General features: G+C 37.0%; 1 protein-coding gene across 1 annotated transcript in view; it reads left to right on the plus strand.

The window, feature by feature from the left end:
* The window catches only part of LOC124798471 (serine/threonine-protein kinase Nek7-like), a 64,084-nt gene extending 50,288 nt beyond the window's left edge, over nt 1-13,796 (plus strand). Inside the window, 2 exon segments of the mRNA XM_047261904.1 lie at nt 8,906-9,091; nt 13,325-13,796. Of these exon segments, the coding sequence (XP_047117860.1) occupies nt 8,906-9,088 (183 nt within the window). The 3' untranslated portion in view covers nt 9,089-9,091; nt 13,325-13,796.
* The last annotated feature ends 5,860 nt before the right edge of the window (nt 13,797-19,656 follow it).

Genomic DNA, 19,656 nt, shown 5'->3' on the forward strand with positions numbered 1-19,656 from the left:
GGGGTGTCCGGATACTTTTGATCACATAGTGTAGTAATTGGTAATCCTCACAATGATTAGATTGTATTAGATTAGATGTGTTTTTGTTCCAATTGATCCATAATGATGAGATTGTCTGGGATGTAGAAAATGTCAGAAGAACAGAAGAACAAAAAACACAATAAATATTTACAATATAAAACAAATATGCTAATGTACCATTACACACACGCGCGCGCGCACACACACACACACACACACACACACACACACACACACACACACAGCAGTTGTTTTTACTAAGAAATTCATCACTGGTCTAAAATGTGTTGGCCACCAATAAATCCTTTAGGCTCCTCTTAAACTGAACTTTAATTGGTAGTTAAACTTTTTATGGCTGCCGGCAAGTTATTGAAAATGTGTGTTCCTGATTAATGGAAACCTTTTTGGACCAAAGTAAGTTACTTTACATCTTTTGAAGATTATTCTTATTTATAGTATTGATTTCACAAACTGGTTTGAATAAGGGATACATTTTAATAACAAATTTCATTAAGAAATAAATATATGGTGAAATGGTAGTTATTGTCCCTAGTTCCTTAAATAGGCCTCTGCAGGATGGTACTGTGTTCACACCACAAATAATTCTAATTAGACATTTTTGTACCTGAAAAACTTTCACTTGGCTTGATGAATTATCCCTATAAAATAATCTCATATGACATTATGGAATGAAAGTAAGCACGGTATGTCAGTTTTTTCATTTTTATATCCCCTATGTCTGACAACATTCCCATTGCTAACAGAGATTTGCTTAGGTGCTGCAGCAGCCCTGTGGTGTACCCAAATTGAATTTATTGTCAATGTGTAAGCACACGAATTTAATACTGTCCACTTCCTCTATCTGTTTTAGGCATCTTCTTGTGCGAAATCTTTTAAAAGTTCTGAATTGCGTGTAGTGTGTGTTGTCAAGATTTAGTGACAAAGAATTGGCAAGGAACCATTTGTTAAGGTCCAGGAAAATTTCATTAACTGATCTTTCTAAGACTACACTTCATTTGCTATTTATTGCAATGTTTGTATCAGCTGCAACAAAACAAATTCGGTGTCTTTACTCATATCACAGAAGATACCCTCTGGTAGTTTGTTCTCGTTTAGGGACCCTAAGATGTCTTCCACAAATGTGAAGATTGACTTATCAGTCAATATTTTCTTTTGAAACCCAAATTGTCATTTATTTGAAATATTGAAGGGTTAAAATTGTTTAACAATGTTAGAATACAACAACTTATCAAATACTTTTGAAAACACAAGAAGAAGTCAAACTGTTCTATAGTTATTCATATTTGAGGCATGACCTTTTTTGGAAGAGTTTTACTGTGACATCTTTCATCCTCTCTGCAAACATACCTAGGTGCATTGATGAGTTAAGGCTGTGGGTCAGTATTCCAGATAATTCTTGCTTAAGATATTGTCAAAGCCAAATTAAGGTTTATTTTTTGATGAGTCAGTGGCATTATTAATTTCTGTAATGATTATAACGGATAACATTATTTCACCAAAAATGTTTGCAACTTGTTGTTTGAGAATATCCATTACCTGAAAGCCACAACATTTTGAATGTCAGTTTGGTTTATAGCAAGACCTATCAATAGATAATGTTATTTTCTCCTTCACAGATCAAATTCTGCAATCTGTTGACAAAAAACTGGCACCATTCAGAATCCTATATGACATATCCAAGGCTTTTGAATGTACCAACCATGAAATTCTCCCAAATAAAATGGGATTCTATGGGTCAAGCAAAGTAATGGTTTAAGTGGTTTAAGTTTTATCGAAGAATAGGAAGCAGGTGGTAATCATTACTGTCAGTAATAGAATTACAGCTTCATCTAAGTGGCACACAGTTAAGAGTTAAGTACCACACGGATTGATACAGAGGCTCTTATTGTTTCTTATATTTATGGTGACATCCCTCTGCTCTACTACAGTGAGCAACTTGAGCCTCTTTGCAGATGATACGTCCCTCTCAGTGGATAAAACAGCAGGCAAAATCTTGTGCTGTGTATCCTCCACTGGTTTAGCTACAGTGGACTCTCTCTGAATGTCAAAAAACTAATTGTTTGGATGTTGATTCACAATAGACACAACACATAATTACCAAACAATTTTATTCATATTCAGTGCGTGGAGAATAACATAGAACTACTACCCGTTAAACTCTATAAACACCAAAGATATTACATGACAGCAGAATTTGAATCTCAACATGCCCCTTCAATTTTTACAGACAGTTATAAATTAAGACTTGAGTCTTAAGTTTGTGGTTCTAGGATTGAAGTCAAATTTGTACAACACATTTCTTGTGCTTTGGTGCAGGAAAGAGCTTTCATCAGTACATTTGCTGTCATAACTTCTGTTCGCTGATATTCCAGTTTCAGCAGATACTCTTGTAGAGTGTGATGTGTGGAGTGTTATTTTATATGAATATGCTTAAACTTTGAATGAAGAACTGTGCTACATGCTAACTTTCCAGCTGGCCGACCGTCATTGAACAGGGTGTTGTGTAACAATTTTTCTAAATCTAGGCCTTTCATGAATGTTGATGATTGAGTCACTTCCTTTGCTGCATTGTTGAGGCTCATGTATTCAGCTTTTGTTGATGAAAGATCAACTGCTCTCTCTACTTGCTTGAACACCATGAGATTACTGACCTGAATAAGTTGAAGCTATAGCCAGTATACGAGTTTGTATCAACATCGGAACTTCCCCAACCAGGATCTAGAAAACCAACAGTTCCTTCCTTATCCTTGATGTAGGTCAGTTTCTTGTATTTGGTTCCTTTGAGGTATCTAAGGATTCGGTTAGTTGCTTCCCAGTGAATGAAGTCATGGCTGTCATTGTACTGACATTGACTGCATAGCATATGTCAGGTTAAGTACCAGTAGTGATGTACATCAATGCTCCAACTAATTCTCTGAATTGATAGTGAGTGCCATCTCCTGTATTCATAGCTGTCACATCCTACATCTTCCCTATTGCCAGTGGATACTTACTGGCTTGCAGTCACTCATATTGAATTGGTGTAAAACTTACCTGATACAGCCACTTTGACATAATGTAATTTTGTCAACAGATTGATTTACTTAGACATCCAGATAGTACCTTAATGGCACCAAGGTCCCTGACATTAAATCTGGTTTATAACTGATTCTTGATTTATTCTATCATTTCTGGTACCACTAAAGCAATTATAATGTTATCTACATAAAAAAGTAGGAAGACTGGACATTTTCCTACAGTGTCTATAAAGATGCATGGCTCTGAATGTGTAGGTTACAGTCCAATTGATGTTAGGCTTGCATTCAACTTGGCATACCACTATCAAACAGTTTGGTGCTGTCCATAAATGGCTTTACACACTTTATCACTAGATTTAAATGTTTGGGGCATCTCACTTGCCTTCTTGACTATATGATTGTCACTCTCCACATCTTTGATCTTTCATAAGAATTCAACAAGTGAGTACTGCTGTTCTGTGAATGTGTGTATGTCAGTTTCATCATTGAGAAATGAAATGGTGATATCCAGCTGTGAAACACAAAGGTCAAATTTGACTAACAAAGCCATGAGTAGTCTAAATGATCCAAGTCTTGCAACTGTAGAGAATGTTTCCATAAAGTTAACTTCAGACTGCTGGTTGAATCGTCATTCTTTTTTCCTTGGCAAAGGTCCATCACTTGTGTATTTATTTCTCAAAACAGACCTACAGTCTGTTACCCTTTTATTTGTTGGCCTGTCTGCTATGCCCCAGTTTTTTTTACCAGTGACCTGATTTCATCACATATAGTCTCAAACCACTCTTGATGATCTGAACCACACAACTGAGATTGATCTCTGTTGAATGTGAAATTAAATTAGCATCATTAATTGAAACATCTGATGAATCTATACCTGGCACAAACTTTTGGGGAGGTATGGCACTTGAAAAATTGTCTTGCCACATGGTAAGTCATTGTCCGTATTGAATTCTTGGTCTGTAGTGATTGGAAGTCCCTCATCTTCAAAGCCATAAAATAGATCATTGTCAGACAATGGCTCTGATTCAGTGTTTGCATCACCATTGAAATCTCCTCGAGTGGAATTCATGATGATGCCCCCTCTTTGCTGATGATCTAGTCCATCTTCGCGGAAGTTCATACAAGTTCTATTGGGCTCAAAATTGCCATAATCCTGACATGTGAATCCTGTGATCTCATGCTACTCATAATCTCATGATACTCATAATCTTGACAGGTGAATACTGTGATCTCATGATACACACACACAATAGGCTTCCAGACAGTCAGAATAGCCTTCAAAAATCCCTTCTTTCCCCTTACGATCAAACTTTCGTTTGTTTGATGATGTATGCAGGATGACAACCTTTTGACCAAATGTACAAGGTGAAATAGGACAAGTTTTCTCTTCAACCACTTCTCATATGGAGTTCCATCTGACAGTTCTTTAGTTAAGCAACAGTTTCAAATGTAATTAGATGTCATGATGGTTTCGGCTGAAAATGATGGTGGTAGTCTCAACTCGAGCTGCACACAATGAGCCATTTTGACCAGTGAACAGTTATATTGTTCGGTAACACCAGTCTGCTGTGGTGTGTATGGAACTGTTAGAAGTTGCTGTATTCTTGTCATTCTGAAGATGGAGTCCATTCTTCTGTTGCAGTATGCCTTACCTTGTCTGACTGAAAGGATTTAATTTATGACCAGTCTGATCGTTAGCCAGGTTTTTGAATTCAACAAATGTTGAAGAAAATAGCCTTAATGCCATTTGATGTGGTCATCCATAGAGATCACAAAAAATATTGCGCCACCTTGAGATGTCTCTTTCATTGTTCCACAGACATCAGAGTGGATTAACTGTAGAGGTTAATGTGAGTTGCCTTCTCACTTAGTGAAGAGAGTGGATGTGTCTCTTTCTTTAAGACACATAGTTCATGCGGAGATATCAACATCACTGAATTGCAGATGTGTCACATTTTCATTTTTGACCACTTTGGTGATATTTCACGAGTTCCAGAGGCCTAATTGAGCGTGCCAGATTTACATACCACTTTTTGTACACTATGTGATCACCTGGCTGAAAATGACTTACAAGTTCGGTAATGCTGGAATTCAGTATGGCGTTGGCCCACCCTTGGCCTTGATGACAGCTTCCACTCTCTCAAACATAGATTCAATCAGGTGCTGGAAGGTTTCTTAGGGAATGGCAACCCGTTCTTCGTGGAGTACTGCACTGAGGAGAGCTATTGATGTCAGTCAGTGAGGCCTGGCGTGAAGTTGGCATTCCAAAACATCCCAAAGATGTTCTGTAGGATTTAGGTATGGACTCTGTACAGGCCAGTCCATTATAGGGATGTTATTGTCATGTAACCACTCTGCCAGAGGCCGTGCTTTATGAACAGATGTTTGATCGTGTTGAAAGATGCAATCAACAGTGGGAAGCAAGATGATGCTTAAAACATCAATGTAGGCCTGTGCTGTGATAGTGCCATCCAAAACAACAAGGGGTGCAAGCTCCTCCCTGAAAAACATGACCACACCATAACACCACCGTCTCCGAATTTTACTGTTGACACTACACACACTGGCAGATGACGTTCACCGGGCGTTCATCATACCCACACCCTGCTGTCACATCGACACATTGTGTGCCGTGATTCATCACTCCACACAATGTTTTTTCCACTGTTCAATTGTCCAATATTTGCACTCCTTACACCAAGCAAGGAATTGATTGGCAATTACCGGCGTGATTGGCTTATGAGCAGCCGCTCGACCATAAAATCCAAGTTTTCTCACTTCCCACTTAACTATCATAGTACTGGAACCGGATGCAGATTGGAATTCCTATAAGATGTTCTGGATAGATGTTTGCCTATTACACATTGCAACCCTCTTCAACCGTCAGTGGTCTCTGTCAGGCAACAGATGAGTTTGGCCTGTACAGTTTTCACGCAATCACCTGACCAGGTTTGAAGTCTGTGACTTCCGTGGAGCACCCCATTCTGCTCTCTCACGATGTCTAATGACTACTGAGGTCAGTATATGGGGTACCTGGCAGGAGGTGACAGTACAATGCACCTAATATGAAAAATGTGTGTTTTTGGGGGTGTCCGGATACTTTTGATCATATAGTGTAACTTCTGACTTGACAACGATTAAGGCTTCTGGACCATTTACTTGTAAATAAGAGAGGTTACCAAAACTGTTTGCAATCATGTTGATTTTACCATTATTATCTTGTATAACTGCATGAGCTTCCTAAAATGTCACTGTATGCTTGTTGTCCAAAACCTTTACCACTGAAATGAGATTGGTTCAGGCTGTCGTTGCCATCACCTATACTGTTACTTGTGTAGCACTGTTGTCCGCAATCATTAAATTCTCTCGTGTTTCTGTCATTTGTGAATGCTTTTGGATCATTGCACATATGTGATATGCGACCACTGCCTATGCACCAAAGAATAGTCGCAAAACTTCAGAGGAGGCTCATTCATAGAGAAACAGCAAGGAGATTGGTCAACATTGCTTGCAGCTTGCACAATTAGCTTCTTCTTGAAAACATACTCATCTTCTTTATGTCGCTTCTTACAAAAACTGAATTTTTATGCTTACTTTTATGTTTCTTGGTTTTGTTCTGATTTTCATTCCACTTTGTCTCTGCCACTTGCAGTATGTTTTGGCTTGTTCATGAAATGCTTACATGGTTTAACAAACATTGTGGCACTTGCAATTTCACTGTCTTTCTGAATCCTTGCTTTTTTCCCCCAAGATTTTACCGTTACTCCCTCTACAGCTGGTAGATTGTCACAGGAATCGATAGCACACCTAAAACTGTCATAGCTAACTGGAAGAGTGTAGAGCAGTATTATTGACATCATATCACCATTTATGTCAATATCTATTGCTTGTAACTTATCCACAGCATCGAAGAATTCATTGTCACATTATCAGTAGGTTGCAATTTGTGAAGTGTGATGTGTTTTAGCAGTACTGCTCTGCGAGCAGGTCCTTTGGATGCGCGGATTGACTAGAGTTTAAGCCATACCTGACACGATGTAGTGCAGTTCTGTACCTGCTTCAGCTTGATGGGATTGATGATGGGTAAAATAAAGCCTGCTTTTGCTTTTCAACGTGCCACTAGCCGTGCTTTGTATGCAGCTTCTGCACCAGCAAGCACTTCACATTCACCAGACACCGTGAGTTACAATATGTCTCCAGATACATATCCCCAAATGTCGTTTTTGAGGAGTAGTGATTTGACTTGTACTGTCCATGTGTCATAATTATTGCACAACAGCATTTCTAGTTGAACGCAATTTTGCAGCAATCATTTGTGCCGTATTCATTGTATTAACAAACTTGTTAGTTACCACACTTTTAATTTACAAATTTCAGTTTTCTCTCATGAAAAACTTTATTTTTGCTGCTTGTGTAACCTGAGCCCATGACCTATTGGGACACGGTTTGGCAGTACAGGTATGACACACAATTATCAAACAACTTTAGTCATGACTCATTGTATGGAGAATAACACAGAGCTACTAACAGTTAACTTAAAGAACATGTCCTTGGAGACATCTACAGATACCAAAGGAGTTAAATGATGGTAAAAATCTGGATCTCAGCACTAATTATGTGCAGATTCAAGTGACATAGACAGAACAAGAGGATATAAATATAAAATGTAATGGATAATAAATACAGGAAGACGGGCCCTAAATTCTTGGATGGGTACATTGCTAACAAATTAAATATATCTTCTACCTTCTGTCTTTCATTAATAAAAATCACTCTCTTTTTTTTTTCCAAAACCAGTAGTGGATATCAGGGCCACAATGTGAGATCAAAACAGCACTTACATAGTAACCAGAAAAACTTCACCCTTTAGCAGAATGGACTGCGTTACTCAGGTGTGAAAGTATCCAAAGCTCTATCTAAAGAATTATAAGACATGCTCTTGAAATGCCAAAGCATAAAAACAAATTGAAAGAATGCCCGTTGAAAAATTTATTTTACCCAATAAATGAATTTTTTAGCATAAATGAGTGTGCATGTTTGTAGCTTTATTGTGTAATTTTGTGTATTATGATGCACCATTAGTTGATACAAGTATTGCCATTAGTCTGTCATATCCTATGAATCATACCATATCCTAGCAATTCTTTTGCTATTAGGATCAACAGAACTCGTAATAAATAAATAACAAGGTGTTCTGGTGTGCTTCATTTGGTAAAGCAGTGCTTTTGAAAGGAGAGTAGTTCCTTGCTAGACAAAGTCTAGAACAGTTGTAACTTCTCATGAACAGTCAACACAGTGTGTGTTCTTAAAAGAAGAAAAAAATGTTATCTGTCATTATGTTTTAATTTCAGTTGTGAATAACATATTTGAATTAATTTTATAGTTTAATATGAGTGAGGAGAGAGATTTAAGTGAAGTAATATTGATTAATCACCCTTTGGTCACTATAATCCAAACTTGTCAGTTTTCCCTTTTTTCACTAATTTCTTGTTCTTTTTCTTAATTTTAACCATCCACACTTTTTTTATCATGTGATCATAGATGACCCAATCTTTCTTTTGAAAAAGTACCACATTTGTTTTTTTACATTCTTTGTAGTTTCTGAATCATGATATTGTCAGTATCTGCACATTTTCCATGGCCTAACATTGCTCTTTGGAATTTGTTAAATATGGAACCTTAGCATTTACAAAAAATGTTGAAATGCTTTTCAAAATAAATAGAAAATACTGATAAAGAATGTGGTGTGAATATTTGTGTAATTACAGACTATATCGTAGTAAGATGCGCATTTTTTTAATATGAATTGCCCATACACAGTGTGAGTTTTGATGTTTCATTATCAGCTGCGTGAACTTGTGGCTGTTTGTATCAGACCTGATCCTGATGAACGGCCAGATATACAACATGTTAAAAATATAGCTGAACAAATGCATTCTCAGCTGCAGGCAGCTGCAAGTGGATATTCATCAGACCAACAGAATTTAGCTTCCTGGCAATGTTCAAGACCTTCATCTTCTGACCAGTGACTGGTAAGGTACAAGCTGTGATTCATATTAATGTTGTTGTTGTTGTTAGCATTTCAGTATAGTGTACATCTTATGAACTACTTTAGACTTAAAGGGCAGGTTTTCATACTGCAAATAAACAAAAATTTACACTCACTGTGGGACTGTAAGGACTGGCCCTCTTCAGTTTCCTTCCTATTTACGGGATTTAGAGGTTGGCATCCGAACATCAATTTCCTAAAAGAGTATGATATAGCTCTCAGAAAATGGAAAAAGATACTTTTGAAGAATAGAATATTTTTGAGCACTGTTAAGTACAATACCTTACCAGCTCATTTTAGTAACTGATTATCAAATTGAATATTAAATCATAATTTTAAATAAAGTAATTTTTAATTAATGGTTCCCTGAAAGTAAATTAAAATTTGATTCAGATAAGTGAAACGCCTTACTGTCAAGCAAAAAAGATTCTGTATATTAATAATACTGTTAAATATCTATAAGGAAAAAAGGCCTTTGTTTTCTGTTTCATGTTTCTCATTTTTGTACCAAAATTTAAATAATTCTGGAGCACTCAAATTTCTGCATTGATCAGTAATTAAAATCAAAAGATCATATTTTATTTAAAAACATGATTCAGTAATAGTCAATTAATTAACATTATGGCAAAAGAATCATACACAAGAACAGAATCACCTTCATGTTATTGTCAGAGTCAGTTGAAGACACATACATCTTACGCACCTTTACATGTCCGATCATGTCGCTGTCACTGGAGTCACCCTAAGAACATAAAAACATCCAGTTGCATATTCATCTGGATCTTCATTTTCATGAGAAACATCTGAATAATCAGGACAAAACCCTCCCAACATATTTCAGATTTGTTCATTTCCTTCTGTTTTCTAAATAGGGCCATCTCTAAAAGTAGGATAAACTTCAATACAAAAATAGTAACTGCTTGAAAGCAAAGGCAATCAAGTTTGATACATTCACTACTGGTGTAAAACCTAACAATATGAAGTAGTTAAAATCTACCACAGAAGATGGCATCTACAAACAGAATGAGTTATCTTGAGATTCACCCACAATGGATGGCACGTGAAACATGAGTAAACTCGAGCTCCATTCACAGTATGTTAACATTTCCATTTCTCAATAAATATAGAATTTATATAATAGAAGGAAACATTCCACGTGGGAAAAATTATATATAAAAACAAAGATGAGGTGACTTACCGAACGAAAGCGCTGGCAGGTCGATAGACACACAAACAAACACAAACATACACACAAAATTCAAGCTTTCGCAACAAACTGTTGCCTCATCAGGAAAGAGGGAAGGAGAGGGGAAGACGAAAGGAAGTGGGTTTTAAGGGAGGGGGTAAGGAGTCATTCCAATCCCGGGAGCGGAAAGACTTACCTTAGGGGGAAAAAAGGACAGGTATACACTCACACACACGCACATATCCATCCACACATACAGACACAAGCAGACATATATGTCACTTTTGTGGTTACCAGGAAGTTCCAGCTTCTTATGTACAGGGTTATTACAAATGATTGAAGCGATTTCACAGCTCTACAATAACTTTATTATTTGAGATATTTTCACAATGCTTTGCACACACATACAAAAACTCAAAAAGTTTTTTTAGACATTCACAAATGTTCGATATGTGCCCCTTTAGTGATTCGGCAGACATCAAGCTGATAATCAAGTTCCTCCCACACTCAGCGCAGCATGTCCCCATCAATGAGTTTGAAAGCATCGTTGATGCCAGCTCGCAGTTCTGGCACGTTTCTTGGTAGAGGAGGTTTAAACACTGAATCTTTCACATAACCCCACAGAAAGAAATCGCATGGGGTTAAGTCAGCGCTGTCGGTCTCCAGTTGTGGCATGAGCCAATTTTCCAGCATGTCCAGATACACGTGTCCTGTAATGTTTTTTTCGCAGAAGAAAAAGGGGCCGTAAACTTTAAACCGTGAGATTGCACAAAACACGTTAACTTTTGGTGAATTGCGAATTTGCTGCACGAATGCGTGAGGATTCTCTACCGCCCAGATTCGCACAGTGTCTGTTCACTTCACCATTAAGAAAAAATGTTGCTTCATCACTGAAAACAAGTTTTGCACTGAACGCATCCTCTTCCATGAGCTGTTGCAACCGCGCCAAAAATTCAAAGCATTTGACTTTGTCATCGGATGTCAGGGCTTGTAGCAATTGTAAACGGTAAGGCTTCTGCTTTAGCCTTTTCCGTAAGATTTTCCAAACCATCGGCTGTGGTACGTTTAGCTCCCTGTTTGCTTTACTCGTCGACTTCCGCGGGCTACGCGTGGAACTTGCCCGCACGCGTTCAACCTTTTCTTCGCTCACTGCAGGCCGACCCATTGATTTCCCCTTACAGAGGCATCCAGAAGCTTTAAACTGTGCATACCATCGCCGAATGGAGTTAGCAGTTGGTGGATCTTTGTTGAACTTCGTCCTGAAGTGTCGTTGCACTGTTATGACTGACTGATGTGAGTGCATTTCAAGCACGACATACGCTTTCTCGGCTCCTGTCGCCATTTTGTCTCACTGCACTCTCGAGCACTCTGACGGCAGAAACCTGAAGTGCGGCTTCAGCCGAACAAAACTTTATGAGTTTTTCTACGTATCTGTAGTGTGTCATGACCATATGTCAATAATTGGAGCTACAGTGAATTTATGAAATCGCTTCAATCATTTGTAATAGCCCTGTATATTGCTTTCTCAAAGATTTGGGATATTGCTAGAAGAACAGATATGAGTTGAAAGTTTTCTTGTTTCCTTTTTTAAAAATAGGCAGAACTTGAGCAATTTTCAATTCACCTGGAAACAGACCATCTTCTGTACCAAAAATGATAATTGCTAATAAAGTGGTGCAGTTTTATGAATACATTTCTTGAGTGTCCAGACTAAGACCATTGTATACTGCTGCATGAGAATTCATCAAGCTACTCACTATTTTAATTATTTCTTCTTCACTTGTTGATGTCAAAAACTATACTTTATGACATTGGTGTTCCTCTGAATTTGCATTTGTTTTTTTTTTAAGCTGATTGTTTATGCTGGAGCCAACACAGGCAAAACAATTGTTAAATAGATCTGCTACCTTATTGTGATCAATTTCTATTTTACCATTCATCAGCAAGTGATTTTCAGTTGTATGTTTCCCAGATTTACCTATTTCTCAATTTACTAGTGACCATGATGTTTTGGAAATATTGTTTGAGTTTTGAATGCCACTTTCAAAATGTTTGTTTTACAGGATTTAGAGGCCTATGTAGTATTTCTAATAATTTTTGAGTTTTTCTGTATCCCCAGTGACTGAAGCTGATATCCAGTTTCGGGTTACAGCATGTGACTGAGTTCTCTTTCTTTTTAATGGGCATGCTTGATTGAGAATGTGATATCAATTTTGCATGATTTATGTTATGAAACTCGCATTGAATGTTTGTCAATGTGAAATTCTAGTACAGCACCACCAATGACCAGTTATTAGCATTGGCGTAGTAAACAGTTGCTGTTTTAACACTTGCTTAATGGTATTATCACCCCCTGTGTCCAATTAGACATTCATCTACTGGTGCTTAATGCAAATTTCACTATTAACAACTGTCTATAATAGATTAACATTTTTTATGTTCAGCAGAAATATGAGACATCGTAACTTCCTCATTGTTTAAGAGTTAATCATTGCACCAAATGAGGATACACCTATAATGGTGTAAACCAGTATTGTTTCCAATAAAGGACTAAAAAACAGCGGAAGGGGCTTGAAGAGTCATCATTTACTGTGAATTCCATCAATTTGTAAGACATTTCTCAATAAAAAATAGTTTGGAGTTCTTAAATGTTAACAGCAAGTAAACATATGCAAGAAATTAATCAGCAGCAGTATAGCCCCCACATTATCAGAACAGTCTGACAAAGCTCAGATAGCTTTTCACACCCGTAGACAATGTGTTATTTGTGCTTTGTGCTGCTGTATCAGGGTCAGCAAAGCTGTGCAGTTTGGCGTAATGATAAGACAAAGAATCTCATGAATTCTGTCACTGACTGTACCTGCAAGTCATTTTACTTAGATAACTGTGAAAGACACACTTAGCACATAAATGTAAACATCAATCATAATCTCTGGTAAAAATTTAGAAACTATTACTACTTAATTTGTAATGTCGTGTGTTTACATTTTGTGATTATTTCTTCATTTTAAGAATTTCACTTGCTTTCAGGTACTGAGAAACAAGAGATGTACTTGGTTTTCCAGTATTCTTCCCGTACCAAAGAATAGAGGAACATTTAATTATGGAGCCGTTTTAATTATTATTGTTTTACAAATTTAAAAACTGTCACAATGTATTCTTTTAAGATAACTAGATTCTCATTTATTATTGACTGAAGTTAGAACATATCTGTACTGCAGTGAAGAGTCAAATTTTAAAAAACTGGATTAGTATTCTCATCAGAATACCATATGAAAGATAGTGGACTGTGTATGCAATTTTAACCCGATCTCCCTACTTTGTAGAAAATTTAAAGAGTAATATTCTGTGTTTTGTACTTTTTTGCATACCATTAATTCTTTCTGTTAAATATGTCATACAAGATGTGACACAGTTCTGTGATTTTTCAATTCAGTTTTATACAAGACATTTAGTGCCAGCAAAACTATATTGAAGCACGCAGTTTTAATTATTATGGGAATAATGTGTGATAAAATATCATGAAAATTTTGTGATTCAGTATCTTGATGGAATTTGCATGTTATAGCATGAGTTATGGAATTGTAATATTCTTTTAAAAGTGTTTTAACATTAAATGAAAACTCTTATAACTTGTTCACAAACCTCCCCTTTTGTATGTCACGAAACTGGAAAAATAAATATCACAATCAGTTCTTAGACAATTAAATTTGACTGCTGTTCATGTTTCCTTAAGTGAATTGGCATTTCTGCTCATTAATTTGCATAATACTCTTAATGTTTGTGTCAGTGAGATTGCACATAGCATGTTACTAATGAAAAAGCTGACTAAGCAAAATGTCCTCTGAAAGAATGATTTTTGTAAACTGTGAAAATTCTTAACAATGAACAATAATAACAGAAAAAGAGCTTATAGCGTTAATGTTATTAACTATTATTTTTAAATTTATCTTTCTGATAAATGGAACTCATGAAGTATAATATTCTGGTGTGTTCACAGTTCTCCATACTCCATTCTTATACCATTGATCTGAAAGTTGATTGTAGAATAAGGCATCTAAACTTTCCTCATGACAACACTACATTATTACATGTATTTATTGATGATGTACATTGACAAATACATTGTGTGACAAGATAAAACAATGTAAATTTATTGAACATTGCAGTTATTGTATTGCAAAATTACTGAATGCTTTTCACAGAATAACAACTATTGTTCATTCAAAAAACATTCATAAAATTTTTAAAAAATGAAGTAAAGTCACTGCTCTCTTATTTCACTGTAAAACCTAATTATCTTCTCAATTTAAACTTAGCTCTATCAAAAAATCTATTGATCTCATCAGATCACAGGAATTAAATTATTTCTAATCAGCTGTAATGTAGAGTGGTAATATGAAATGGACATGCCATGAATGTGATAAGTGAGTTGTGGTGGCAATCATTAAAACAAAGGCATTTTTCATTGCGACAAGAGCTTTTCACGAAATTTCAGTCACCAACTTTCCCCTTTGAATGCTTAAATATTTTATTGTACTTACGGAAAAATGATCATGATAATAATATAAGAGAAATCAAGCCTCACAGGGAGATATTTAATTGTTCGTTATTTTTCCCATCTGCTGTTGGAGGGTGGAACAATAGAGAAATAGGCTGGAAGCAGTTTGAAGAACCCTCTGTCAGGCATTTAAGTTTGAACTACAGAGTAGTCATTTACATGTAGATGCACTACATCATTAAAAAATTACTCTGTACTGACAAGTGCAGAATAAATATTAGCAGACTGGATGGTTACTCAGTTGTAATTATGAACATACCTACACAAAAATCATGAAACATGTTGATTATAGAATATGGCATGTAAACTTTCTTCATGTCAACACTAAATTATTACATGTATTTATTGATGATGCCATTGAAAAATACATCATGTGACAAGATAAAACAATGTAAATCTATATAACTAATAGTATCGAGATATTGACTTAGATACGCATAATCATCATATTATAATCACATTAATGTCCTAAAATTGGATAGGTTTCCTCCTCCTGTATATACATAATTTCAAAGGCAACAGGTAAGTCTAGTACGAAAGGAACAGGTAGATCAGCATCAGCCTCACAATGGTCCGAACAGGTAATTCCTGTTAGACAAAATGCTTGCTCAGCCTGAAACCTGCCTAACCTCTCAAGTGTGACAGTAAGCCAACAAGATAAGGAAATGTAAGATCAAAAATCATATGTAATGACTGAGTATGAATTGTTTAGATCATAATTATCATCTTTGTGTTGTATGAGTACAATGTCAGTGTATGTATAATCATCTTGAATCTGAATCACAGCATCATCTTGAAGTTTCTTGGAAAATATATATATTTTTAGAAGAAAAGCTGTATGTCATAGCAGTAAACTTAACGTTAAATTCCGAACTTTCATGTATTACTTAGAATCCAGTAAGTTCATATATATTATGGTGTAAAAAGTGTGTGTTACTTGACCTAAACTTGGCCAAGTATGTCATTCAATTAGCACATAATTAAACAGTTTCTTAGTTAAACAAAAAAAGTAATCACAGAGGGCATTCACAGAATAAATGAACTTTAGGTACTAGCACTTAGTCTAAATGGGTCATGAAAAATAAGATAAATATATCCAATCCAAAGGTAATCAAGTTGCAGATTATCTTGCCAGACCATTCCTGAAATCTCAGGTTGAAGTCAACTTATGGCACAGATAACAAGAAGGGTTTGAGTGATAGAAACATATGTATATGGAAAAGAGGTAAACCAGTTGGGTGATCATCACATGGAGGACATAGTATAAGAGATAGAAGAAAACTTATGACATGTTATGAAAGCAGGAAAACAGAAGACAGATTCCCTGTATATTTTCCTGAGTACCACCCCCCACATTAATGAAGGTGATACCCAGATGTAGGTGTTGCCACACAGCAACAAACAATGGCTTAAAACCAAACTAGCATAATAGGCTGTATAACATAAGATAGATAAGGTAATACAACTTGAAGATTAAACAAACTAACCCTAACATGACACTGAAAATTGAAAAGAAACGCAAATAGTCTACATTTATACAAGAAGAAAACAAAAATTCTAGACATAAAAAAATGGTAAGGTGCAACATCCAGTTCCAAACTACTATCACAATCATAATACATAGCATAAGAAACAAACGTAGAAGTCAAGATTATAAAACAAGATACCAGGAATCAAGATGGACAAAAGCATATACATAAGTATACGGAACAATCAGTTCCAGATATCATCATAAGTTCATTTGAAGAATATCACATCAGACATCAACTCAAAATCCAGTCTACCTAAATACAGAACAGGATTGGTGAACAAACCTCAAGGTTCATCAATCGCACACAATGTGTTTGAAATTTCAAGAGCTTCCCAAAACAAAGAGAAATTCAAGCAAGACAAAAATGCCACCAAATAAAAGAAAACAAGAAAGAGCCAAGTATATATAAGTGTTCAGTTCAATAGTGTTAAACATCATATATAATTGAGCAAGTTCATAGAGTCATGGGTGATTACTAATAAAGAATGTCAGTAAAGAATGAAACGTAATACAACTAGGTAAATTATCAAATTATCTGTTGTCACACAAGGACAAAACAGAAGGCAATTTAGGTAAATTATCTGTTGTCACACTAGGTCAAAACAGAAAGATGCAAAGCATAAAGGTCAAGTTAGAGAATATTTAGGTAAATTTCTGTTGCCACACTAGGAGCCTACAGAACGCAGTTAAGTAAATTTTTCAGTTGTCGCCCTAGGACAATACAGAAGGCTGAAAAGCATAAAGGCCAAATGAAAGAACACACTACCAAACACTCAGCAGAGTGATGGAGTTGATCATAGAAACAAAACCGTTAACTTCATATCCTCATCATAAGACTTCAGTAGAATTACAGAATCCCATTAATTACTTCATAGAGTCAGACCACAATTGCGTCAGAACCTACAGAATAATACACACATCAAAAAAAGTTTTGCATCACATTGGTTCTGAGAGTTCCAGAACCTGTGCAGACAATTGTAAGAGAGATCAACATACAGCGAGACCTTCAGAGTTGGTGGTTCAGACTGCTGTTCACACCGGTACCTCTAATACCCAGTAGCACGTCGTCTTGCATTGGTGCATGCCTGTATTCATCATAGCATACTATCCACAAGTTCATCAAGGCATTGTTCTGGAAACCAGGATGATGCAAAACTTTTTTTGATGTGTGCATTACCTCCTTCTCAAAGCATCATCCAATAAGTGTAAGGTGTAAGACATTCTGTATGAAAGTGTAGAAGTGTGTAATGACTGTCAACATAAGCATCATAATAGTCATTCAAAACATCATAAACATCATATTTGTGTGTGTGTAAAGCATAAATCCATATTAGCAAAAAACATAATAAGCATGTGTCAATCATAAGCACTATCAAAGCATAAGTCTCATATATAGTTATAGTTTATTTTTTGTGCATTGATCATTTTTACTACACTGGGGACCATGTATTTGCTGCACGAATGATGTACAAAGAGTGTGCATCCCCCTGAGGGTGCAAGTTAATGATTATTGAAATGCCACCATTAAATGTGAGAGAGGAAAGAAACATTTTAATTAACACTGACGCTGAGTGAGAAAAAATATACAGTTCCTCCAGTTCTGTCTGTAGTGCATTCTCAACCATAGCAACAGAGCAACTTAACAGTTTGGGCCTCCACCATTCACAAGTATGAAAATGGTGAAAACTAGAAAATTACAGTCACAGTTAATGAAAGTTCACATAATAACTTAGCTACTCCATATGATGAGATACTCAACTTTGTTATCCTCGGGTGTTGTTGCTTCAGAAAGTTCCAGAATTTGGCATTGCTGATGTACCAATTTTTAAATAAAACACAGAGTATATCAGTTTTCTTGTCTTATATTGTGACTGATTAACATGTACATTGGTGAAATAACATTGGGCGTCTGATAGCCTCTGAAAGATTCTCACACAAACAGCTTTTGAAAGACAATAATGCAGACTGCCATCGTGCCATGTGCGCCACTTCCTTTTATATAAAACTAAACAGTCGAATACGTTTTTAAATGTAAGATTTACAAAACGACAATTAAAAGTCACGAGATGATTTTAGCTACTTACGCCGCCACCGGCGGTGGCGGCAGCGTGGACGGGGGTTGCTAAGGTGTGCAATGTGCGCCTGAACCCATTCAACCAGAGCAGAAAAATCCACAGTATTGGCCGATGGTGAACCCTCCACAAATTCTGCGGAAGGAGGAGGGCTTCGCCGTATAGAATCTCAGCGAGTGATGCGCTCAAGTCGTCTTTATGGGCCGAGCGAATGCCCAACAGGACCCATGGGAGGTCCTCAGATCATAAGCCACCGTGGCACATACGGGAAGCCTTGAGAGTGCAGTGCCACCGTTTGACCAGGCTGTTTGTCTGCGGGTGGTAAGCCGTGGTACTGGAATTTGGCAACACCGCAGAGTTTACACAGTCATGCAAAGAGGATGGATTTGAACTGTCATCCCTGATCAGTCATGAGAGACCGGGGACAGCCGAAATAAGCAATCCACACTGAGACAAAAGAACAAGCAATGGTCTCGGCCACGATTTCAATAAGGACAGCCTCGACCCAGTGGATCATGCGATCGATGATTGATATGATGCATCTGTAACCCTTGGAAGGGGAAGAGGGCCAATGACGTCGATGAGGACATGCTGAAGGCATTCCTTTGGAATGTCAGACTTGCCCAATGGAGGTTGAGTGTGCCTGCCAACCTTGCTGCACTGGTGCGGGACGCACATGCGGGTCCAAGTGCAGCAGTCATGCTTCACACCGTTCCAGACCAAGCACTTCAGCAACTATCCACATTGTTGTTCACATTCTAGGATGGACCAAGCCATGCAAAGCAGTAAAGACCCCATAGCAAAGGGCAGTAGGAACCAGGGGGTGGTGAATGCCCATAGAGGTGTTGCAAAGGGCAGGGATTGTCAACCTATGTAGGATACGGTGTCAGACAGAGAGATGACTCGTTGTCCGATATTCTTTGCTGTATATCATCTTCTTTGGCCTGAAGTCATGTGAGTTCTTCCAGATTCAGCAATGCGGTTACTATGTAGATGCGGAAAAGATAGTCTGCCACAACATTCTTTACGCTGCAGATATAGCATGCATCAGAAGAGTGCTGACAGATGAAGTCCATAAGGCGGAAACGTCTCAGCAGAAGGTCCTTAGCAAGGGCCAAACGGACTGCATTGAGGTGAACTTGATGCTCCTCAGCGGAGGAGGAAAAGATCAGTATATCATCCAAGTAAGCATAAGCAA

The sequence above is a fragment of the Schistocerca piceifrons genome, chromosome 5, assembly GCF_021461385.2.
Source record: "Schistocerca piceifrons isolate TAMUIC-IGC-003096 chromosome 5, iqSchPice1.1, whole genome shotgun sequence".
In the NCBI taxonomy this organism is placed as follows: domain Eukaryota; kingdom Metazoa; phylum Arthropoda; class Insecta; order Orthoptera; family Acrididae; genus Schistocerca; species Schistocerca piceifrons.